The following is a 25,391-nucleotide window of genomic DNA, read 5'->3' on the forward strand; positions in this document are numbered from 1 at the left end:
GCGCGCAGCACATATTGCCAATTTCAGGTGGTTGTCATTAAGATCAAGAACTTTAAAGCGCTGACTGTCAGGCTTGAGAATGAATCGGTCAACTCTAATGACGCCAAAATACATGTACTACATACACTCTCCACAAGATCAGCCAGTAGCACAGCCCAAGGACACAATAGCCACAATTTACAACACCATCTTCAATTAAATATGACAGAGCTGTGGCAAGCGAAAGGCTCTGAAATAGGTACAAAATGTTTACATTGCGAAAATACACAACCTGTGGCCACTGAAATGTTATGCAGAAGTCACACTTAGAATAAATTCATGTCTTATTGGTATCAAAAGCATTCAAACTGGAAAGTGTGATACAACATAAAACCAAACTAGTTGTGTATGCTGCTTTAGGGTAACTTAGTGATACATTAGGGACACCCAAATTTAACACTGTCACCCCCCGCCCCAAAGAAAAATACCCTCAGGCAAGCGAGGTGATGTTCACTCTTTTTTGATGTCTGATCCCACCCAATTCCTCGAGCATGTACAAACCATTAACAATGATACGTACTACGAGACAATCCTTAGTCTCGTCAAGTACATCAAGAGCAAATGGCCTGGGATGCTCACAGAGTATCTGCTCCACGATAATGTGTGTCCACATGTGTGATTTCACACAAAGCTTAAAGGTCAAGCTCAAGTGGGAGCAGCTTCAGCATCCACCCTACAGAACAGACAAGTCCATGTGTCTGGTCTGATAAACATTAGAAAGGGAAGCACTTCAACTCTGCTGACAAACTGAAGGACGTAGTGCATGACTGGCTCCTGTCACAGCCACTGAAACTCTGGGGACAGGGAATTCTCAAGCTCTTGAAATAGTGGGATAGTTGTGTTCGTACCTCTGATGACTCTTGAATAAAAAGTTCAATTATACCCACAGTGTTTTGTATCTTTTCTTTCGAACACACCTTACTTTGTGACTTTCAATGGCTACCCACAATGGTACAATTCACTGACAAGCCTGACCTAAACATTTGCATTTAAAATCTTTGTTAACCAGTACAGTAGCTGGACATTGTTGGGAAGGCTGTCAAAATGCAGAGGGGCCAGTGAATTAGTCCAACTGTAACAGCATGGAAAACCTGCAGGCCAAGACTCCAGTTCGAGTGCAGCACACAGGTTTAGCTTGTAATCTCTTACATTTACTAGCACAAACTGTTTACCAGCACTGTGTAAAAATATGAGGCCAGTTCAAAAAAAATTCTGGGACATTCATGATGTCATGCCTGTGGTGTATTTGGGTCAAATGCAGCTGGCATTCCTGCACACGCCTGTTTAATGCGTAATTTTTGGAAGATTCATTATTGTATGTCAGTTATTGCTCAGTGCTGTACCAAGTGGAACGTTGTCACACAGTTTGCATATTTCAAGATGAAAGAATTAGAGGACCAATGTATCTGCATTAAATTTCACGTCAGACTTCAGGAAAACTTTACAGCGACACACTAAGCCACAGAAAGCCTACAGTGAGGAGTTAAGCCATACTCGGCGTTACAAATGGTTCACACAGGATTTTTTTTTTATCTCATCAGGTCAGGTCAAATGTCAAAGCCGTTTTGATAGTTTTCTTTGAACGATTAGTTCATCAAGAATTCATGACACGGGGACAAACTTAACCCACGGTACTACTGGAATGTGTTGGAACACCTGGGAGTAAATGCGCAAAGGAAACAGCCTGGAATGTGGTGAGAATTCACGGCTCTTGCAACACATATCACACCAACACAATCATCCCTGTTGGTGTGTGTGACTATTGCACAAAAAAAAGAACAAAAATCACTGCACTGCCTCATCCTCTGTACCCTCCAGACCTGGTCCCTGTGGAATTTCTTATGTTTCTGAAGTTGAAGACCCCACTGAAACGATATATTTGCGACAATTGACGACGCAAAGGAAAATTTGCGACGACACTTTGCACGATCCGGCAAGAGACGCACCGAGACTGCTTCCGGAAGTGGAAATGACACTGGGAGCAGTGTACCAACTGCAAAGGAGATTATTTCGAAGGAGACTGTGCACAGTAAGTGAAAGGTAAGAGTAGAAAAATTTTGTGGACAAGATTCTGGAAATTTTTAGAATATAACTCTTATGAGATTGCTAAGTTATAGCCGTCACATAAGATTAGACCCGACAAGAAGCTCTATAGTGAATTGATATCACAAGCAGAAATAGGTTTAGATTCATAAAACCTGACGAAAAAATGCCAAAATAGTAATGCACAGCAACCCTAATAGCTGATGTCCAGTAATATTATAGAGCACTACGACCCTATCTTCAACCAGACATGTTCATTTTCATAATTTTAATTTCTTCAGTCTTTGCAATTTCAGTACTATGGATAATTTTTTTTTACTTTACGGAATTTTCCTTAATTCTAACTGCCTAAAAATAATGTCAACCAATAATATGCTATAGAGGCACTGATTTTTCACGTCACGTAAAAATCGTGCAATTTACTTAAAGAAGGTGTGTGGAAACTATATTTACTGTAAAATTAACAGATCATAGAAGTTTGTCAGTATAGTAAGTGAAGAAACAAGTGCACTGCACACTATTAAACATGGGCATGGAAATTGTGGTTATAATTATGTCTGTTAATGTCAAGCAATACATGTAATTTCAAGAAATAAATTTGATATCTTTAATGTAAAATTATTAAAATATAGGAACAAAAATGTTTATACCATCAAAAAGTTATAAATGTAATTGTGGCTGAGTATACATTTGTCTCATCCAGTTTTGGTCAGTTTCAGCACAGCACTGTACCACAGTGCAAGTTGTGTATCTGATACTCTTTCGCCTTTACTATAAACAAAGTTATAAGCAGATACATTTTCATTAAGATTTACACAATTGGGGCCAATTAATCAACTGCAGAAAACAGTTAATTAATCATATCTTCATTCTAACACTCCTAAATTCAAGTAATATGCAATCGCCAACACTACAATATTTGCTGCAATAATCAGCTTGTTGACGAAATTAATTTTCTGTACCATGTGCGAGATTAGTGATTTGCTAAAATTCTATCCACTTCATGGTGAGACTTGCACTTACAGCTCCATCTTGAGCCTGTCCATCACGTGGCAGTGGTCTCCTCGGTCTGTTGTTGTAGTAGTTGGGCTGGAAACGTCGCCTCGGTCTGTAGCGCCTCGGACCTCCGTCCTGGCCCGTAACGTATGGGGCATCTGCCAAAAATTAAATGTACTGTCAGTATAGTATTTGACAGGACATGCACATCTATCTCCCACATGGCTGTACAGTCGAGCTGAGAAACCGTATTAACTACTAACAAGGGCACCATCAGGCCCGATCACAGATTTTGATGTGTCTCAGGTGTGTTTTAGAGGGACCTGTCTTGAGTAGCAGGGCATGCAGCTCTACTGTATGGTTAAATGATGATGGCATCCTCTTGGGTAAAATATTCCAGAGGTAAAATAGTCCCCCATTAGGATCTCTGAGCGGGGACTACTCAAGAGGACGTCGTTATCAGGAGAAAGAAAACTGGCATTCTACGGATCGGAGCGTGGAATGTCAGATCCCTTAATTGTGCAGGTAGGTTAGAAAATTCAAAAAGGGAAATGGATAGGTTGAAGTTAGATATAGTGGGAATTAGTGAAGTTCGGTGGCAGGAGGAACAAGACTTTTGGTCAGGTGATTACAGGGTTATAAATACAAAATCAAATAGGGGTAATGCAGGAGTAGGTTTAATAATGAATAAAAAATAGGAGTGCAGGTAAGCTAGTACAAACAGCATAGTGAACGCATTATTGTGGCCAAGATATACACAAAGCCCATGCCTACTACAGTAGTACAAGTTTATATGCAAACTAGCTCTGCAGATGATGAAGAAATTGATGAAATGTATGATGAGATAAAAGAAATTATTCAGGTAGTGAAGGGAGACGAAAATTTAATAGTCATGGGTGACTGGAATTCGAGGGTAGGAAAAGGGAGAGAAGGAAACAGTGGGTGAATATGGATTGGGGAGAGAAATGAAAGAGGAAGCCGCCTGGTAGAATTTTGCACAGAGCATAACTTAATTATAGCTAACACTTGGTTTAAGAATCATAAAAGAAGGTTGTATACGTGGAAGAATCCTGGAGATACTAGCAGGTATCAGATTATATAATGGTAAGACAGAGATTTAGAAACCAGGTTTTAAATTGTAAGACATTTCCAGGGGCAGATGTGGACTGACCACAATCTATTGGTTATTAACTGTAGATTAAACTGAAGAAACTGCAAAAAGTTGAGAATTTAAGGAGATGGGACCTGGATAAACTGAAAGAACCAGAGGTTGTACAGAGTTTCAGGGAGAGCATAAGGGAACAATTGACAGGAATGGGGGAAAGAAATACAGTAGAAGAAGAATGGGTAGCTCTGAGGGATGAAGTAGTGAAGGCAGCAGAGGATCAAGTAGGTAAAAAGATGAGGGCTAGTAGAAATCCTTGGGTAACAGAAGAAATATTGAATTTAATTGATGAAATGCAGTAAATGAAGCAGGTAAAAGGGAATACAAACGTCTTAAAAATGAGAACAGGAAGTGCAAAATGACTAAGCAGGGACGGCTAGAGGACAAATGTAAGGATGTAGAGGCATATCTCACTAGGGGTAGGATAGATACTGCCTACAGGAAAATTGAAGAGACCTTTGGAGAAAAGAGAACCACTTGTGTGAATATCAAGAGCTCAGATGGAAACCCAGTTCTAAGCAAAGAAGGGAAAGCAGAAAGGTGGAAGGAGTACATAAAGGGTCTATACAAGGGCGATGTACTTGAGGACAATATTATGGAAATTGAAGAGGATGTAGATGAAGATGAAATGGGAGATAAGATACTGCGTGAAGAGTTTGACAGAGCACTGAAAGACCTGAGTCGAAACAAGGCCCCGGGAGTAGACAACATTCCATTACAACTACTGATGGCTTGGGAGAGCCAGTCATGACAAAACTCTACCATCTGGTGAGCAAGATGTATGAGACAGGCTAAATACCCACAGACTTCAAGAAGAATATAATAATTCCAATACCAAAGAAAGCAGGTGTTGACAGATGTGAAAATTACCGAACAATCAGTTTAATAAGCCACAGCTGCAAAATACTAACACGAATTCTTTACAGACGAATGGAAAAACTGGTAGAACCAACCTTGGGGAAGATCAGTTTGGATTCCGTAGAAATACTGGAACATGTGAGGCAATACTGACCTTAAGACTTATCTTAGAAGAAAGATTAAGGAAAGGCAAACCTACGTTTCTAGCATTTGTAGACTTAGAGAAAGCTTTTGACAATGTTAACTGTAATACTCTCTTTCAAATTCTGAAGGTGGCAGGGGTAAAATACAGGGAGCGAATGGCTATTTACAATTTGTACAGAAACCAGATGGCCGTTGTAAGAGTCTAGGGACACGAAATGGAAGCAGTGGTTGGGAAGGGAGTGAGACAGGGTTGTAGCCTCTCCCCAATGTTATTTAATCTGTATATTGAGCAAGCAGTAAAGGAAACAAAAGAAAAATTCGGAGTAGGTATTAAAATCCATGGAGAAGAAATAAAAACTTTGAGGTTCGCCGATGACATTGTAATTCTGTCAGAGACAGCAAAGGACTTGGAAGAGCAGTTGAACGGAATGGACAGTGTCTTGAAAGAAGGATATAAGATGAACATCAACAAAGGCAAAACGAGGATAATGGAATGTAGTCAAATTAAATCGGGTGATGCTGAGGGGATTAGATTAGGAAATGAGATGCTTAAAGTAGTAAAGGAGTTTTGCTATTTGGGGAGTAAAATAACTGATAATGGTCGAAGTAGAGAGGATACAAAATGTAGACTGGCAATGACAAGGAAATCGTTTCTGAAGAAGAGAAATTTGTTAACATCAAGTATAGATTTAAGTGTCAGGAAGTCGTTTCTGAAAGTATTTGTATGGAGTGTAGCCACGTATGGAAGTGAAACATGGACGATAACCAGTTTGGACAAGAAGAGAATAGAAGCTTGCGAAATGTGGTGCTACAGAAGAATGCTGAGGATAAGGTGGATAGATCAGGTAACTAATGAGGAGGTATTTAATAGGATTGGGGAGAAGAGAAGTTTGTGGCACAACTTGACTAGAAGAAGGGATCGGTTGTTGGTAGGACATGTTTTGAGGCATCAAGGGATCACAAATTTAGCATTGGAGGGCAGCGTGGAGGGTAAAAATCGTAGAGGGCGACCAAGAGATGAATACACTAAGCAGATCCAGAAGGGTGTAGGCTGTAGTAAGTACTGGGAGATGAAAAATCTCACACAGGATGGAGTAGCATGGAGAGCTGCATCAAACCAGTCTCAGGACTGAAGACGACGACAAATTCAGGGCACCTGTCTCCACAGAAACATTCCATAACTCTTCATTTGCTTCAAAGAATGAATATATTTAATTTAAATGAGCTGTGTTTTGCAGGAGCACTTCTGAAAAATCTGCATGTCAGCAAGGCAGTAGCTTGCATTAAATGTGCATGGTATTCAACAAATGTGTTTTCAGTTGCCTCTTCAGCAAATACCATCCAGAAACAGAACACACATTTCAAGGAAGTTTGTATGTCAAAATCAAAGCTATCAAAACTATTAGCACGGTAGGCACTAACCACCAAGATGCTGCAATACTAACTTCGTCAAAATGTTAGTTACGTTATGGGTTTAAGAGGTATGTATAAAACTGTCGTCTATTTTTTTGGAAATTAGGACAAGAGAAACTGCTAGGCACGTACTCTTGGCAAGTCCCTCCTACACCATACCTAGAATTCATCAGAATCCATAATTAACGTGTCTGACAGTACCCTCTTTAGTATTTTAATGAGGAACTAGGTGAGCCGCTAGTCTGCCCGAGGGAAGAACTCCTGACTTTGTCACAGTGTGCACTAGGCTGGGTCTTCTGACAGTTTTACCCAATTCGGCATTCTTACAACCGATACGATGTTCTGTTAAGTGAAGTCATGTTACAGACACACTACTATGTTCATCATAAAAATAAACCTGATTGAAACAAAAACGAATGTAGTAACTGGTCAGAAGCCATAGCAGATAGAAACTGGGGTCACACTCAAGTAGATCCTACTAATGTGTTACATACCTTATTACTAAGTTACATTAAATGAAACTAGAATATTCTAACATATTAACAGCCATCAACGTTTTTCTTTATCACACTTTAGCTATGTAGCTTTCATTTCAAGAATTGTTTAGTGTCACTGAAATGTTGTGCTCCGATTCCCATGTTAATACACAGTGTGAAAATGACCGAGGCTGCTTCCTGCTACATAGTGAAAACACGCATGTTGAACACTGTTAAAAAATAGCCAAGAAATAGGTTGTTGTTAATGTTTTTCATGAATTTCTAGAAAATCTGGCTTTTAAGTTTCCCTGAGAGACTTAATTTGATACAGCTCAGATCTAAATGCATGCCACATGTCCAGTGGAAAAAAAAGATTGGTAATCTGGTGCAATTCATGGATCACTGGTTCAAGTATTGTGTCATCCCGTTTTTCATTGAATTTGAAATACCTACATCTTGTAATTTTTAATGAATAATACACGTTTCCTAATTATATATTGCATGCAAAACTCCTGTTTTCATCTCAATTATAATTCTTAGTTATTGATATTTTATGAAAGACAGAGTTGCTTACTTTAAGAGAACTGTAATTTTTTACGACACAAATTAAAAACCAAATACTCTACTCTGAATATGTCCATTGTTTTACCACAGATGTAGTCTCTTTCGAACCAGAGTGCGCGCGCACGCACGCAGAGAGAGAGAGAGAGAGAGAGAGAGAGAGAGAGAGAGAGAGAGAGAGAGAGAGGGGGGGGGGGCGGGATAAACATCAAAAGAAATGGAGAAAATGTGGCGCCTACATGGCTTTGTTGACTGACTCATTATCAATGTAGCAGGTGACAGTTCCAGAACTGAAATATGCTTCTTGGATTAGGATAAGGAGGGAGCCAAGAGTACCAGATGAATGACTAATAAGTGGCTTCAGTATTCAACAATACATTGAAATCCCTACAGTATGCTTTTGCAAGACACACAGCTCCCTCAGAGAAGTTACTCTGTGTTTAAGTTAGGAAATTTCCACCACTTGTTTGTAATCACAATACCATGTTAGGTGAGAAAGTACTTCACACTTTCCCATCTGGTCACTTAAAAAGTGTACAGTAGTGCTGCAGTTATGCCAAACATTACTTCATTCTCTTTAAAAATTAAATGACATTCAAAGCTCGTCTACTTCCGAACTACAACTGCTCAAGTCACTGCAGGTTAGATGGATCAGCTGGCTGGCCAGTGCTGTCCATATTAAATGCACCAGTGAAGCAGTTGTCCCGCATTATTGATCAGTCCACGTGCATGTAACAGCATAAAACGTATATCTGTATGATCTTACTTGACTGTAGCAGACACAGCTTAGCTTCCACTCCGCATGAAAGATTCAAACAAATGTGGAAGAATACATGGTGTAATGTTTGCATTAAGTTTATTTTTATGATGAACACAATGTAGCAACAGCACAAGTTTTAACTTGTGGTATTACAGATTCAGATCTTAAATTAACCATGAGAAACATCACTTTCCACTTGCAGCTGTAAAACTTTTTATTCTGCTACTGCAGGTTCAGCATTACACTACTGCCAAGAAGCAACAACCATATAATGCAATGGATGCAGAAAGTAATAGGGATTCTACAATAATATTAACAAATTCTGCACTCTTAATATGCATCTACTTAAAAATAACAAATTCTTGAGTATGTTGCTGTCTCTTAGTAACACCCCCCCCCCCCAAAAAAAAATGTTTGTAGAGGCAGCTCAGTAATGGTGTAACTCTGAAGTATAAGAGTTAAAACTTACAACCTTAAGTAAAAAATGATGTCCTTAACCAAAGCCTAAAAACTGTTCATTCTAGACATTACAAAGGTAGAAATTAGATGAATTAGCAATTAGTTAAACAAAACCAAAACATGCCTTTAAATATTTGACAACATTACATAGAGCAGTAAATGTATTAACTGTGGCAAATATGGTCTTATACTCTTACAAGTGTAAAGTAACCACGAGAATTTGAATGTGGCAGGAAGATTTTATTTACACTTGAAATGAAAGATCTGTTTGAAAAACATAAGACCCCTCTTAGTAATAACGTATCCTGAAGCAAGATTTAATTTTAAGATTTATAATTTCCACAGTTCACTACACACAGGTATTATCTGTGCATAAACTGCAGATTTTTGACAAAATGAAAACAAAGCCTTAAGTGGTCCATTATAATTACATTGTTTATTTTCATTTAAAATACGAAGATCTTGTAAAGACTATAACAAAAACATGATGCCTACCCTTTCGAAGAGCGAGGAAGTGTGCATAAAGCATCACACCATGTCACTAGTAACCCCCATGAAATTTGAGAATGTAGTTAGGGAAAAGGTGAATGATAAAAGCAAAAATTTGCAACATTATTTTCTGAAAGTTAACTAAAAAGTCTTGTGTATTAAGGGTAATTTTCCAGGTCAGTTATCAATTTCTTCCACATAATGAAGATGGCTTTCAATGTGATTTAACAACATGATCTGCAACACTAAATAGTAACTGGAAAAATCTTGAGCTATCCATGTTTTTCAGTCATCCATGCAGTAATGTTTTCCAGGTTGTACTCACCTGAACTGGTTTGTGTGCAACTACTAAATTAAAGCTGTTCAAGACTATCTTAAATGTTTTAAACAACTGCCATAGTTAATTTCTAACACTAACTGGCAGAACCAAGTAATGTAAACAAACAAGAATATAGCATACAATAATTTTGGAGTCCAAATATAAACCAGTTAATTTAAGCTTTTTGTAAGCACTCTCAGGGTCAAAATGTTTGGATGTTTCAATATATGTCACTTTAGGCCCTCTATATAGTCCTTCCACCTTTCTGCTTTCCCTTCTTCACTTAGAACTAGGTTTCCACCTGAGCTTTTGATATTCATTAAAGTGGTTCTCTTTTCTCTGAAGGTCTCTAATTTTCCTGTAGGCGGTATCTATCATACCCCTTGTGAGATAAACCTCTACATTCTTACATTTGTCCTCTAGCCATGCCTGCTTAGCCATTTTGCACTTCTTGTTGATCTCATTTGAGACGTTTGTATTCCTTTTTGCCTGCTTCATTTACTGAATTTGTATACTTTCTCCTTTCATCAATTCAATATTTCTTCTGTTACCCAAGGATTTCTACTAGCCCTCAACTTTTTACCTACTTGATCCTCTGCTGCCTTCACTATTTCATCTCTCAAAGCTACCAATTCTTCTTCTACTGTATTTATTTCCCCCATTCCTGTCAATTGTTCCCTTATGCTCTCCCTGAAACTCTCTACAACCTCTGGTTTAGTCAGTTTATCCAGGTCCATCTCCTTAAATTCTCAACTTTTTGCAGTTTCTTCAGTTTTTAATCTACAGCTCATAACCAATAGATTGTGGTCCGAATGCACATTTGCCCCTGGAAGTGTCTTACAATTTAAAACCTGGTTCCTAAATCTCTGTCTTACCATTATATAATCTGATACCTGCTAGTATCTCCAGGCTTCTTCCATGTATACAACCTTCTTTCATGATTCTTGAACCAAGTGTTAGCTATGATTAAGTTGTGCTCTGTGCAAAATCCAGCGTAGGACAAAAAATACCAGCTCATTCTTACTAATCTGTTAAGATTCTGCGTTAAAGCTAAGGGTGGTGGCCATTTCATTTCTCTGGGGGCCAAACTAATGTTGTGCACAGTGAAAGTTTCAAACCACTCTGGCACAGTCACATGCCCCCATCTAGCACCCACAGTGCAACCTGTCAGCTCATCAGTCCACTCTACTTTGTTTCATTCATGGATTGCCACAAGCAGCCTGTGCTTTAGTTAGTTGTGTCAGTCCAGAACACGCAAACTTACAGGCAAAACCCTGGCAAGACCACTAAATGCCCACCGATCATAAGCAACTCCACCTATACACATACTTTCAATTCTTTCGATGTATGCTTAAGTTGAACCACTCTGAAATTAAATATATTCTGTGCTGTCAACTTGCACCTGCACATTTAGTCCAAGTAATAATAGAAGAGGATTAGAAGATTTGCAGACAGATGCAGAACGTAATGCAGCAGGTGAAGTGACTCGTCAAAACCTGCACCCTGCAAGATTAGCCAGAAGGTCTGAGCATCTGTCCTCACCTCCATCATCTCGCTGCGGGGGAGGGCCTCTCCTCATGCTGGGGGGTCCACCTCCACGAACGCCGGGTGGACCGCCGCGGCGCGGGTAGTACCACTGGCGGAAGCCACGCCTCCTGTCGGCGGCATAGGGCGAGCCCTTCACCGGTTCGCCGCCAGGTCCCGTCACATTCGCAGCCTCGTTGCCCTTCTCGCCCACCACCACGTCGAACTCCACTACTTCGCCATCCCCTACACTGCGTACAGCTTTGCGCGGATTGTTCTTGGCAATTGCAGACTGAAATGAGGACAAAACAGTTAAAACCTTCCAGAACTGTATAATAGTTTACAGGAGCTAGTTAATTATCATTCAATGAAAAGCATCACTAAAAGCCAGGTTTTGGAGTGGTCAGAAAAATCTCACTCGGCAGGTTACCAATTAACAATTTAGATGTTGCGCAAGACAAAAGTTGTTCCGTACAGAAAGAAAGATTACCATTTTTTAGTGCCACCAGTATTACAGAAGATTGACTCCCGTGAATCTAGATAATGCCAGATCAGTCTTGCAATGACTCAAGTAAATTGGATGTTAATTTTGAGGAACTTTCCAGGCACTCAAATAGATGTAGCAAAAATTGCAAAAAATGGGGGTCAGGATTGTGTCCCTGTAAAACACTGCTTAGGGTGAAAGTGCCTTGGAATGCCAGATCTCAGACTGCAGATACTGCCTAAAAAATCAGAATATGCGCTTGTATTTGGAATAAAGTAACTGGGAGGAAATTATGATCATGACGACTGGAAGGAAGGATCCTCCAACTCATATTTCATTTAATGCTTATTTCAATTGTGATTATCCTGTCAATGAAAATTAGCCTTTGCAATGTTGTAATTTGAAAATGGGTACTACAATATCCAACATATGTCTAAACGCAAGGACATTTGTTGGATGCTTGTCCTAACAGCTTTTGCGACTTGAGCATCAGGAGAACTTTGCTCAGATAGTGACGAGGCAAATGCTTTTAATAACTGAAATGCCAGCCGATACAATAAATTTCAGGGTGTATACAGAGACAAGGAAATAAATTTGTGCGTTTTCCCAGTTGAAAGTGCACTTTCTCCCAGGCAAAAAAATACACTTTTTCTGTGTTTGTGGTGCTTTATTTTCCCTCAGAACAGTGAAACTTATCAATCCTTCAAATGGTTAAGGTCTTTACAGCAGCGTAGGACTTCCCAGCACTTTAGGAAATGAACCCCAGAAAAGAAGCAAGTTTTGGAAAGCCCTCCGACGTTTAGCAACACGTACGATGTGCTGCATATTTATTATAAAAGTATATATTCCAATTCCGAACAAGGCACGAAGGTTTCTGAAAAACTGAAAGCGACTGAAATGTGCTTTTGTAAGCCAATCAAAGCTCACGTCACATGACCTCACCAGCTGATGGTAGCAGATATTCAGATCATACAACATGACGGTAGCCAATAGTATCACCACTTAAGTAGCGCGAACACACAAATTAGAAAAGTTAATTGGTAAAATTAACTTGCGTAGTGTAGCTACAAGAAAAGCTAAGGTTTCACACACAATATTTGTCTTCTTTGCACATTTTCTGCTTTAAGATAGTTCAGACAGAAATGCCAGTAAAATTTTAAGTAATGATAAATGCCTTTTCTTCTGCACTCTAAATTCTTTCAACACTAAGTGATTTATCCTTATTTAAATCTTAACATTTTGAGAGACAAAACACTCATTTAAGAAATTCAAAGCACTTTCGTACGCGTAAAAATCCACCTTGCGTGAAGTGAAATTTACTCTGAAAGTGAGTCTTTTCAAACCACCATTTGCAATACTTTCCTATGACCTGTTAGGCCCCTATTACACTAGGCCGCAAGGCGGCACAGCTAGACACGCCACCGGTGGTGTTGCTCGTCATTGGGAATAGGTAGTCCACCACCACCACCACCACCACCACCACCACCAGTGACAGTGTCTTGGTGGGGTATTGTGTTAAATGGAGCCTATTACACTTGGAAGCCACAACCACCACTCTGTTTGGCCACCGTGTCGTCAGTTCGCCGTGTGCACACGTGACCAGGGAACGCGTCGGGCAACAATTACACACACTTTTCATGAAAATTGAACGGCCAAGGGAGAGGAAGATTCATGTAGTCATAATGATAACATTATACTTGCGAGGCTTTACGAACAAATATAATGCTTAAATACTTACAAAGGTTATTCCTCTCAACCAAGAACTGCTGCTCAATATCCAGTAGAAGTTAACAAATAATTCCATTCCAAGCATTTAGTTTCAACTGCTTATTACTATAAGCTTCAGAACTGGTGTCCCAAATTGCGAGATGATGACAACTACACAAACGAAATCTTCGGTATTTACTTGTGTGTCCAATAACTTCTGGCATTCTTTCAGTGCTGCTTCCAGCTTCACGATTTTCCCTTTTGCCGTGTCCGAGGGCCTTATTACACTAGGTCACCAGGCGGTGCAGCCAGCCACGCCACCCAAGGGGCTGTTCCTATCACACTAGGCCGCCAACTGTGGCACCGATGCAACAATAACTTGTTCAGGCCACAGTAGTTCGGCAGTTCTCACTAATCGAGCAGTCCGTTTTCCTCGCATACTTTTCCGCGCACTAATTTGCTTCAGTGAACTGCGGAGTGTCACTGTGGAAAGGAATGAAACGCACTTGGCAGACACCCTCGTGTGCACTGTGTTGTTTTGTTGTAAATGGTCCATTTCCTTAGATTCCTGGAATTCTAGAAATTTCCCAGACTTCCCAGATTTGAGGGCATATACACCCTGTATTTACTTTAAAGAGCTATTTTCACCCTCATGTCCCAGCTTCCCTGTAGTGCCACCTACAGGTACAGTCCCAACAAGTGTATTACTGTGAGTACTTCAATCAATGATTGTGTTAAGATGTCTCCTGCAACACTTCCAAAGAAAACTTATTTCAGGTGGTAGGTAACTAACATAGCAAGTACATCATAGCTTTGGCCAGGGACATTTAAATGTACTATCAAGCTTCAGGCCCTGTGGAAACTATTTTAAGGCTTAGGATCCTTTGGTAAAGAAACCCCACCCATAGCTGCTGTTTCACAGCTTCAGGCTTGTCTTCTCACTTTGAAATAAACTGGCAGTGCTTAAGCCACCATGTACCACAGGAACACACAAAATTTTCCCATCAGTACACTTATGTTGCACATAAACCACAAACCTAACAGGAAATAGGCTATACTTCACACCACTAGGACATCAGCATAAAAACCAGTCAAAGTTCATTAACAATTCATCCTTCAAAAACATCTGGCTGACATACGAACTTCAGCAAAATTCACATGCAATGCTATAAATCTTTAAAGTTGTTTCTAGAATGTGTGTCGCAGCTTTATTGCAAGAATTCTACTATCGTGATATCCAGTGCCTTCGTAATGTACTGTTACATTTTTAAGTTTGTAACTAGTTTGATTCCTTTATTACAACAGAAAAACTGGCTGAAATGTCATGATTCACAATCCTTTTCTGTACTTTTTCAAGTTCTGACCAGTTCACTTCCTATTCATCAGGATAATTCATATTGCATTTCTAGAAGGTATTAAAAGAACTGTGAAATTTAACTCATTAAATTTGAGTTTTTGTAAAAGCGGGCTGACTATATCCATCTATGCCATTGTTACAAATTTCCTAGCAGATTTCTTTGGCCGACTTCAAATTATCTATATGGTAGTTTCTCCTGAAATTATTTCACATAAAAGAATGCTGAAAGCCACTCAAGATGTTTTATTTCTTTGAAGAAAATATTTATGGAAATATTTCTCAGTTGCTGAACACTCCAGGGTACAGTCAGCTGATGACAGCTTTCAAAATGACACTAAGTACTGAATAAACATTACCCTTGTTCACTCCGTGTACAAATTTTTGTTTTAGTGGGAGGAAAAAAAAAGTCATATGCATCCAAGTCAAAACTACAGAACACAATATGACAAGTTAAAAACAACTATACAGCAATCCCTACTGACAGTGTAGACAGCTAAAAACAGGGGTGTGAAGAAAGGGCTACGAAAGACACCATACTGAAACAGAGGTAGAAAACTAAAAATTAAATGGCCATCGCCATATTGCTTTGACAGATAAGAAGTAAAATGTGGTTGGCAGGGCGTACATAATTTGTTAAAACGGCCGATTAACTCAGATGGCAAACCCAAGTGGGAATGTAAATGTTAGAAACCTGGCATTAAGTCAAAGTGGGGGACAGTTAAAACTTGGGCACAATGTGTACGAAGTGGTGGGGTAGCACCAATTACCAAATGACGATGGCTAAAAAGACAGTGGCCAATACGCAGCTTGTTAAAATTACCTCCTCCCGGCAGGACGGCTGGGAGGAGGTCGTCCAAGCTGCGAGGAGAGGCTTAAGAAGCCAGAGCTTATTCCCGTGAAGTGAGGACCAGTGGCAATGCCCAAGTGACAACGCCTCTTGACATTTGTCAACAGGGAGATCATTTGAGGGAACAGAAGATGAATTAGTGCGCCGAGGTACGAGGACTGCAGCCTCGGCAGCAGCCTCATTTCTTGGCATACAGACATGGCCAAAAGCCCACAAACATCACAGTGGCTCCACCGAGAGTGAGCAAGCGAGTTTTCCTGGACCCACTGCACTAAGGGATAGGCCGTGTACAGCGAACAGGGACTTTGTGAAGAGGACAATTAAAAAGTCTGTCACCGAATGTACTCTGTGGCCTACTACAGGGCAAAGAGATCGGCTGTAGATACCGAGCAGTGTGGCTGAAGCCAATAACTAAAGACCTGGGTGCCAATGACAAGGCCACACCTAATACCACTGTCAGTCTAAGAGCCATCACTGTACACAGAGGTACTATCGCAAAGTTCCATGCCGAGGTCGTGGAACTGTAGGTAATACAGTGAGGCTGGAGTAGTGTCCTCAGGAAGTGAATAAAGGCCGAGGTTAACACGGGCCACTTCACGAGGCCAAGGTGGCGAAGGGTTCACACCCACCGGTGAAGTTACAGGTAGTGTAAGTTAAGCAGCCGTTGCAGTTGCCGAAAGCAGATTCCGGGAGGTAACAGAAGAGGGACACGTCCCATACTGGCTACCAAAGGAATCGTCAAAGGAGGCGGCACAGGATGGGTGCCCACACATGGCAGACAAATGGTATGCATACTTGCTGAGGAGAGAATCACAGCAGTATGACAGTTTTAGTTCAGCAGCTTCAGCATATAGACCCAACTGGTCTAGTGTAATAGGCACCCATGACCAAACTGATGCCACAATAGTGCATAGTGTCGAGACTGTGTCAGACGGATGGACGTGCCGACACTTAAAGCACCCACAGTAGAGTTTCTAATGGACAATGGACTGGTACAAACAGGAGGGTGGTTCGATCTGCACCCCAGGAAGAACCACTGAGGACATGTGGGACAGCGAGGAATCGCATACAGCGGGCTGCCAAGTTAAGACATATAGGAGTACCAAGAGTTTCCTATCTAGCGTGAGCCCCCAGGAATTTCGTTGGTTCAACAAACTGAAGAGCAAGAGGCCCAAGATGTGAAGATGGTGGTGGGAACCAATTGCATTGCCAGAAAGCCATACAAATTGTTTTGTCAATGAAAAAACTAAAGCGATTATCAATGCTCCAGGAGTAAAGACTATGAGGACATGCTGAATACACCCCTCTGCAATAGATGGCAAATTGTCAACAAAATGGGAGTTTGAGAAGCCCAGCAGGAGATAGGCCATTACAGGGTTAATGGCAATAGCAAAGATGACACTCTTGAAGGAACCCTGAGGCACACCGCTTTCCTGGATAAAGGTGTCTAACAAGGCAGAACCCACATGAACCATGAAAACTGTCTTAAAAATTCCTAAAGAAAACAGGGCAGCTGGCCACAAAAGTCCTGCGTGTAAAGAGTATGGAGGATACCAGTCCTTCAGTAGGTGTCTTAGGCCTTCTCCAAATTGAAAAACACAGCCAGTCTGGGATTTCCACAGAAAATCCTTCACGACATGCGCGGACAAAGTGGCAAGATGGTCAACTGCAGGACGCCGCACTGTGTAGTCGTTAGTAAATTGCGAGACTAGCCACCGTACCAGCTGGGTACGAGTCATACCTTCTATCACCTTGCAAACACAGCTGGTGATGAGATGGGGGAGGTCTTTACCGGGCTTAGGTATGGGTACAATAGTAGCTTCATGCCAACATCCAGGAAATGTGCCCTCTGCCAAAACTTTCTTTTCTTTCTTTTGCTTGTGCCGTTTTTCCCACAGATACGCAGGATCGGCATGGTTAATCGGATGTGACAATGTTAGTTGAAGGGATGGCCGGATGCCCCCCCCCCCCCCCCGGGAGGAAATTAAAGTACTCTCTGCAACTAGTGTAACCCATTGAATAGTGCGAAAGTGTTCAGATGTCTGTGAGCCATGGAACTGAGGTGGGACGTGAGGACCAGCCCGGTATTCACCTAGGGGGATGTGGAAAACCGCCTGAATTCCACGTCCAGGCTGGCCGGCACACTGGCCCTCGTCGTCAATCTGCCGGGCGGATTCAATCTGGGGCCGGCATACCTACCCGAGTCCAGGAAGTAGCGCGTTAGCTCGCTCTGCTAACCTGGCGGGTCTACCCCTGCCCAAACACGGTTGTACATATTAAGCAGAAAGTGCTTTCCTCCAAGAGGCAACATCTGAATGTGGACAGAGTCTGGCTCTGGAGTGGAAGATCAGGATGAACTGAGAGCATGATCCAACTCACTCTTAGTGAAAGCACTCACTATTCTGAGGAGAAAAGAGTATCACCTGAGCCGCCTCCAACCGTTTCTGACGGAGTAAGGCGGAGTGGCAGTGGGAAGAGCTCGAAATTGACACAAAATGGCAGTCCGAGGTGTTGGAGATAGCAACAGGGTCCACAATGACATCATCTGCTACTGTCAGGCTAGAAATTGGCTAACGGATCTCGGTCTCAGAGAGCAGTCCTAAGTTGGCCCACACAAAAGAGGAAGGTGTGGAAATTAAAAGAACTAGTGAATGAAATCAAGCTAGCTTTTTTGCTATTCCGAAGAACACAGAAATGGGTGAGGTAGCTGCCCAATAAGCCGAAGCAAGCCTGCCCTGGTGACATCTAGTGACAGAGGGACATAAATGGTACAGAGGGAAATGTAAGGTGGGGAAGGAAAAAGGCGAACTGCAACAGCTCGAAGACGGGTAGCCAGAGAGAGGGGGTTCACTACAAACGTCATTATGTACGAGCAGCAAGTCTCGCCACGAGATGTAATGCCGGCCTCAGGGAGAAGGTCAAAATAAAATGGGAAGAAATGTCTAAGTTCAAAGAGGTTGTGAGGATGCAATTTTATTTCCTGAAGACAGAGTACAAGGGGACACTGCGAAGCTAAAAGAAGCTGTAAATCCTCTGTGGTACCAAAGGCCGCAAACGTGGCATCGGAGGAGAGTCACGAGGAGGAAGAAATTAATGGGTGGAAGAACGCAAGAAGTCTTCACAGGAGTACTACTGTCCTTTCCGGCCTTCCGGTTGTAAAGCTGTGGCTGCATCCCTCGAGGCAACAGTGATGGCTTGTGGCACAGCCGGATGGGGGACAGTGATGTTACCTCGATACCGGGCAATTTCACAACCTCAGAGCTGAATTTGAGGTCACATGTCTGTGTGGCTATGTCAGACAGGAGAATGCAGGGTTTGCGACTAGCCAATACCCTGAGGGTGACCGGAAAAGGCATTTTTTCCTTTCTCAAGGTACACGGGACAATCCCGAAAGGAGGAAGCACGGCCGCCGTTGCAGTCGATGCAGCAGGGAGGAGGCGGACAATCTCCCTAGTGCACATACCTACCACAGGTTACATATTTGGCTGGGAACATTCTAGTGTGGTCGAAACGATGACCGATAGCAGCACATCGGGTTTGGAATTTACAGCTGGACTGTGATAATTTCATAGCCTGCCTTGATCTTTGACAAGAGCACCACTATCAATGTGAGAAAAAGAGTGCGGTTGGGCACTGAGGAGGAATCTCTTTCAGCACCCGACGGACAGCAATGACACCCTGATCAGAGAGGTAACACTGGATTTCGGCCTGTCAGTGACAGACAATGCTGAACATTCTAATAACACCCCAGACATGCTTACCGAGGTAACTGAAAAATAATAGCAAGAGGACAGACATACAGCACAGAAGGGAAAAGATGCTGCAAAGGCTGGAGCCCTGCCATAGCCAAGCTCGAACCCACCGAAGAGTGGCGAGCCCCTCGGGGGTATGTACAAATGTATCAGTTAAAGTTCATCGAAATACGTGTTAGTCCTGCGGGAATGACTCTATATTCTAGGTGCTTGGCATTGTTCTACATTTAACAAATTTCACTATTTTAACTCTCAGTAGTGTGCATTTTACCACAATTTATGGCACACCCCTGGCTTATTAGTGAGCTGTCCCCACACCTTTATCTGCCTGTCTTCAGGTACCACTGCACTAGGCTCATCTCTTGTCTACTGGAAGTGGAGCTATGATTCAGCAGAAGTTATTCACAATATTACCAACTGGGTCATATATTTGCCACACTTCTGAACGGCTGTATTAATTGTTACCGACGTATATTTTCACCAGAAGTTTGACAACTTTGAAACTGGCTGAGAACCTAAAACGGGCTGTGAAGTTCTGAACATGCTGCAGTTCAGGTGGTTATTTCTACCATTTTATTAAAATCTCCACTAAGAAGGTAACTATGTAATTACAAAGTAATTTTACTTACTTGATGGACAAAAACGTCATCTTTGGTGTCATTTCTGGAACAAAAAAATAGCTTCTATTACATATTTATCTTTCAAGTAGAAGTTTTACAAATTACAAAAAAATACTGTGCAACCTTAAAAATAATGTCACATTCCCTATACAGCATATGATTTCACCCATCCAGTCAGTAATGAAACCACTGGTTTGAACAGAAACCAACAGCTTGTCAGTAGCAAATCTTATGTAGTACAAATAATGTGCTCAAATTATGTACCAGTGGTCCCTTACTGTAGGTGGAGTTTCTAAGATTAAGTTCCAATTTTGTGATTTGGCTCAGGTGGATGGTCACCATGTGGTAGATTGTGGAATCAACAGCTATCCAAGAAGACATCTCAAACAAAGTGATCTGTCAACTTTGAAATAGGGAAGATTATTCTGTGAAACTGAGATGTGACAAATGCTTCAAATAAGCTAGTGTAACATATCACATAAATTCTGATGACACTTTAAAGCAACAGTTCCAAAGGTAAGAGGAAATTTTATGTGGTGTATTGTTCCCAGCCCACTTACAGGATTTGTACTAAGGTAATGTCATCAAATGCAACATAACCCAAAATTCCTTTTTACAAGTTGAGTCACAAGTTGCTCACTAAATCCATAATGAGAGGACAACGGCAGATATACTGGGTTACTGAACTAACAAAACTAATTTTAAAACTCCTGACGTGCACAAATAAACTCATAGATTTGATTCCTTCTCTTACCAAAAGCCTATTTCAACTGAATTGCCATTATTTACCAAGATGTAGCTATTAGACCTATAAGAGTCATTCCAAGACTAATAAACATGCACCATTAAATTTATATATATATAAAAAACAAAGATGATGTGACTTAACAAACGAAAGTGCTGGCACGTCGATAGACACACAAACAAACACAAACATACACACAAAATTCAAGCTTTCGCAACAAACTGTTGCCTCATCAGGAAAGAGGGAAGGAGAGGGAAAGACGAAAGGATGTGGGTTTTAAGGGAGAGGGTAAGGAGTCATTCCAATCTCGGGAGCGGAAAGACTTACCTTAGGGGGGGAAAAAAGGACGGGTATACACTCGCGCACACACACATATCCATCCACACATATACAGACACAAGCAGACATATTTAAATATGTCTGCTTGTGTCTGTATATGTGTGGATGGATATGTGTGTGTGTGTGCGCGCGCGAGCGTATACCCGTCCTTTTTTCCCCCCTAAGGTAAGTCTTTCTACTCCCGGGGTTGGAATGACTCCTTACCCTCTCCCTCAAAACCCACATCCTTTCATCTTTCCCTCTCCTTCCCTCTTTCCTGATGAGGCAACAGTTTGTTGCGAAAGCTTGAATTTTGTGTGTATCGACGTGCCAGCGCTTTCGTTTGGTAAGTCACATCATCTTTGTTTTTACATATATTTTTCCCACGTGGAATGTTTCTACACACACACACACACACACACACACACATATATATATATATATATATATATATATATATATATATATATATATATATATATATATATATATATATATATATATATATATATATATATATATATATATATATATATATATATATATATATATATGCAATGATCACACTGTTCCACTTAACACGCTGGCAAGTTACTGCTTATACATGTCCATTACCTGGGAGGGGGGAGAGGGATCACGACTTTTACATGCTCATTTTTCTCGAGCTTGTGAACTGAACAATCAGTTGAGACAAAGGTTTTATTATTTGGAACAAATTTTGCTGAGAAGCAGTAGTTAGTACATAACCAGCTTTAATAGATTTATGTAACCCACTCACATTTCTTGCTTTACTGCTCTGATTTCTGGAACTAGCTGTTCTAGAGTTACCCAAACTGTACCACCACATGACAATTTGACAAATTACAATGGCTTCTAAATTATTATGAGCCTTATGTGAAACATTAGTACTACAGAAAGCCCTTGCTTTAACTATTTTTTAGAATTAAAAACACAGAAATATTCTAAGAATAAACCAATATTGTAACATGAAACAGAATAGTAACATCACTGCACATTTCTAATACGCACCATTTCTGGCTTGTGAACCATCCCGAGCTAAATAAATGCCGCATGCTGAACAGCATTAATGCCTAACAGTGACCTTTGTTCGGATCTGATATACAAGTTACACCCAAGTTCAACTGTGTCTTCATGTAAACTTCTATCAAGAATTTAAGTTTTTTACCAGTACTGGTTTAAAGGCTTATTTTATATTTCAAGGAAGTGTTCCATTTCTTAAGGACAGCTCAGATCATCACACCAGACACAATATACAAAGGAATGGTGCAGTTTCTGGTCTATGCAGATGATGTGGATGTTAGTGCAAGGACATAACTAGCTGCTAAAGAAGCTAAGGGGACTGGTTACAGTTGCAATATAAATTTGATTGCAAGTGAATAGCAATAAAACCAAATACACGTGAATAATACAACCAGAACTAAATGCAATGTTAGAAACTGACCAGAGAAAAATAGAGTCCGCTAGTCAATTCATCTAACTGGGAACAATTGTAACATTACAGAACAAAAGTATGAAAATAAAACATGCTAATAAATGCTATTATGGGCTGACCCCAACTTAAATCTGTTCAAATCAAGAAATTGTTAAGATATGGCTCAGAAAGCTGGACACTGACAGCTGTGTGAAGAGCTCGTAGAATGTTTTGAATGAAAGGCGTTACACAAAATATATGGCACAACTAATTATGGAGCACGACACAAACTAAATAATTTTGACTTCATAGATTGTACGATCTTGAAATCGTGAAGTTCATTACAAAAAAACTGCCCGAAATGTATCGGCCCTCTCGTGAAGATGAAGCAGGGGAAGACAGACCGATACTTGGGTGACATACAAGATTTAGAAAGTTATCAGTGCCAGAGAATGGAGATCCGAGACACTGGACAGTGATGAACGGAACAATGTCTAGTGGCAGGCGGAGAACAATCGATGATTGCAGACCCAGGAAGTAGTACGTCAATTTATTAGGGATTTCTGGCATTCTTTTACAGTTTCAGAACTGTAAACTGAATATTGGCCGAGTCTAGGCTCATTTACAAGTGATGAAAATACTGTGGAGCTACTTTGATTCAATTTTTATTGGTGCAAAGTTGCCCCATTTCCCCCCAGAAAATAAGCTTCACAGCTGCTTTAGATTTTACACTGATAACATGTTGATTGCAAATTTGTGGTACAATTTAGAAAATCTCTACAAATATATGTCATTCTTCAGTTTAAACTGTTTCCTGATATAAAAATACAACTTTGTACTGCGTTTTTGAGGTGATTTTAGTCAGATTTTGTTTACAGAAGATATCCAAGATAATGATGGGTAGAATAACTCTAACATATGCACAAATACAAACTCAACTAATGGACAGACTGTTCGAAATATTTATTAAGATAGGTACTAGGCAGAATGTAGATTTTTCAGAGATTGAACAGTTAATACACCCCCCCCCCCCCCCCCCAAGGGACAAAACAGACCCACTTCGTGGCAGCTGACTTTTTAAAGTGAGATACCAGATTGGTGCGTCTGCGTGGCCAAGCACGATTCAAGAACTGTATGCTACAACGTTATGCTGAAACGTTTCTTCTTTATGAGAACTTTCCCCTCTACGGCCGTATCGAGCCAGGGGCCGCTGCCTCCTTAAAAAAACTTCACACACAGACCCACAAGACGGATGTATGTTTAAATTAGGCCAAAGCTTAATGCAACTGAAATTACGAGTAGCAAATGTAGCCCGAGTCATTTGCAGCGAAATCAACTACTTCGTCATCCACTGCTGAACTGACGCCACCTCCCTCCCGCTCCCACGGTCTAATGAAGGGTACGCTCTCGTTCTCCGGGCCCTCGCTGAGCTCGTTTCGTGTTGCAGCGAGTGCTAAATCTCCGTTAGACAGTGTCTAACGACCTGGAGAATTCTTGACTCACAGGACTATGAGTCAATCTACTACGACGCAATCATATTTCCAAGCATAGTTTCTGATTATCTGGGATGAAAAGGCCGCAGAACCGGTTGCAAATAAAGCGCAGACCTGTTTACTAATTACTTTTTCAGACTTTCAAATATTCTTATTGAGTAAGTTCAGCTGGCCGAAACGAGTTCTATTCCACATTTTCGCAAAGGTGAAACTATCACGAAAGGACTGTTTCTCAGACTAATATTTGGCAACTTGCTAGGTTTTTCAGTAATAGCGAGAAGTGAATTTTAGATGGCAGGTAAGGCTTTGACAATCTTAGAAGGAAACTACACGGTGTTTTCATTGACGAGTATGTGCATGCATGACTACTGCGACACTGAATTAGCATTAAAGGCCGCAGCGCCCTTTTGCAACAGCCGTCTATTCGTGTGAGCGGCCACTTTGGCAAGCAACGAGCACGGACAAAGAGTTGCCAAGCACGGCGCGTGTCGTATCGACCCACGAGCCCAGCACGTGGCAACGCAGCCCCTAGGTCGTTGAACTCGCCGGCAGAGCGCTCTACCATCGGCCGCTTCGCAATATGGCCGTCGCACTCTACCCGATGTTCACAAACACTTCGGGAATGTGCAGCACTGCAGACAAATTAACGTTAAGCAGTACCGTTACACCAAAACACTTTCACGCTTTTAACGCGAAATAAAAAAATTAACAATGACATTTCGCCTCCGACGAAAAATGTACCTGCTTCCTGATAATGGCAACGTCACGCAAATCTATTGGCTGGCTCACTTTTCGTTGAGCACTAATTCGTTGAACTGTGTAAGTCTGAATTTAGGGGCACCTTTTGTTTTTAAGTATTTGATTTTTCACGCGCAGTGGCTATTAACCAGGAAGTTTGTACAACTATACTAACTCTAGTATTACTGGATGAATTAGTTGCAATATATGACTGTACATCGGCGATTGCGACAGTAACATTCCGGTTTTTGTTCAGAGCTTAAATAAACTCTTCGCTAAAGACAACCAAGAATTTGAAATGTGGAAAACCGTCATTTCGATGCACATTCCAATGGATGGTCTCAATCTATTCTAAAAATTATCAATATACTATTTAAACTTCCGAGTACACTACATATAAGAGTAAATTTGATTTTCTGCAGTGTCTTGCTATCTAAAATACATTCCTTGCATGCATCGGCTTACAAATTTGAGTTTCTTGATAAACTTTTCACTGATAGTATAGAATTGGTATTTTAACAGTAAACTCATCAGATTCGAAGGTGAATGCTGGAGACCTGAAACACTAAATTTTGACTGTTTGAATGCTTTTGGAAGGGCCGATGCACAGATATAGGTGAGTAGGAGAGACACTAAAACCTCAATATTCTTT

The 25,391-nt window shown here is 40.9% G+C and overlaps 1 protein-coding gene across 2 annotated transcripts in view; it reads right to left on the reverse strand.

Annotated features, from left to right (window-relative positions):
* Positions 1–25,391, reverse strand: part of LOC126213282 (Y-box factor homolog) — a 119,384-nt gene that overhangs the window by 18,575 nt on the left and 75,418 nt on the right. For both annotated transcript variants that reach the window (XM_049940944.1, XM_049940943.1), the window contains exons 3-5: positions 20,023–20,056; positions 11,265–11,538; positions 3,106–3,236 (exon numbers count right to left, since the gene is read on the reverse strand). In XM_049940944.1, coding sequence (XP_049796901.1) covers positions 3,106–3,236; positions 11,265–11,538; positions 20,023–20,056 — 439 coding nt within the window. The remainder of the gene's footprint in view (positions 1–3,105; positions 3,237–11,264; positions 11,539–20,022; positions 20,057–25,391) is intronic.

Source organism: Schistocerca nitens, chromosome 11, assembly GCF_023898315.1.
Source record: "Schistocerca nitens isolate TAMUIC-IGC-003100 chromosome 11, iqSchNite1.1, whole genome shotgun sequence".
Taxonomy (NCBI): domain Eukaryota; kingdom Metazoa; phylum Arthropoda; class Insecta; order Orthoptera; family Acrididae; genus Schistocerca; species Schistocerca nitens.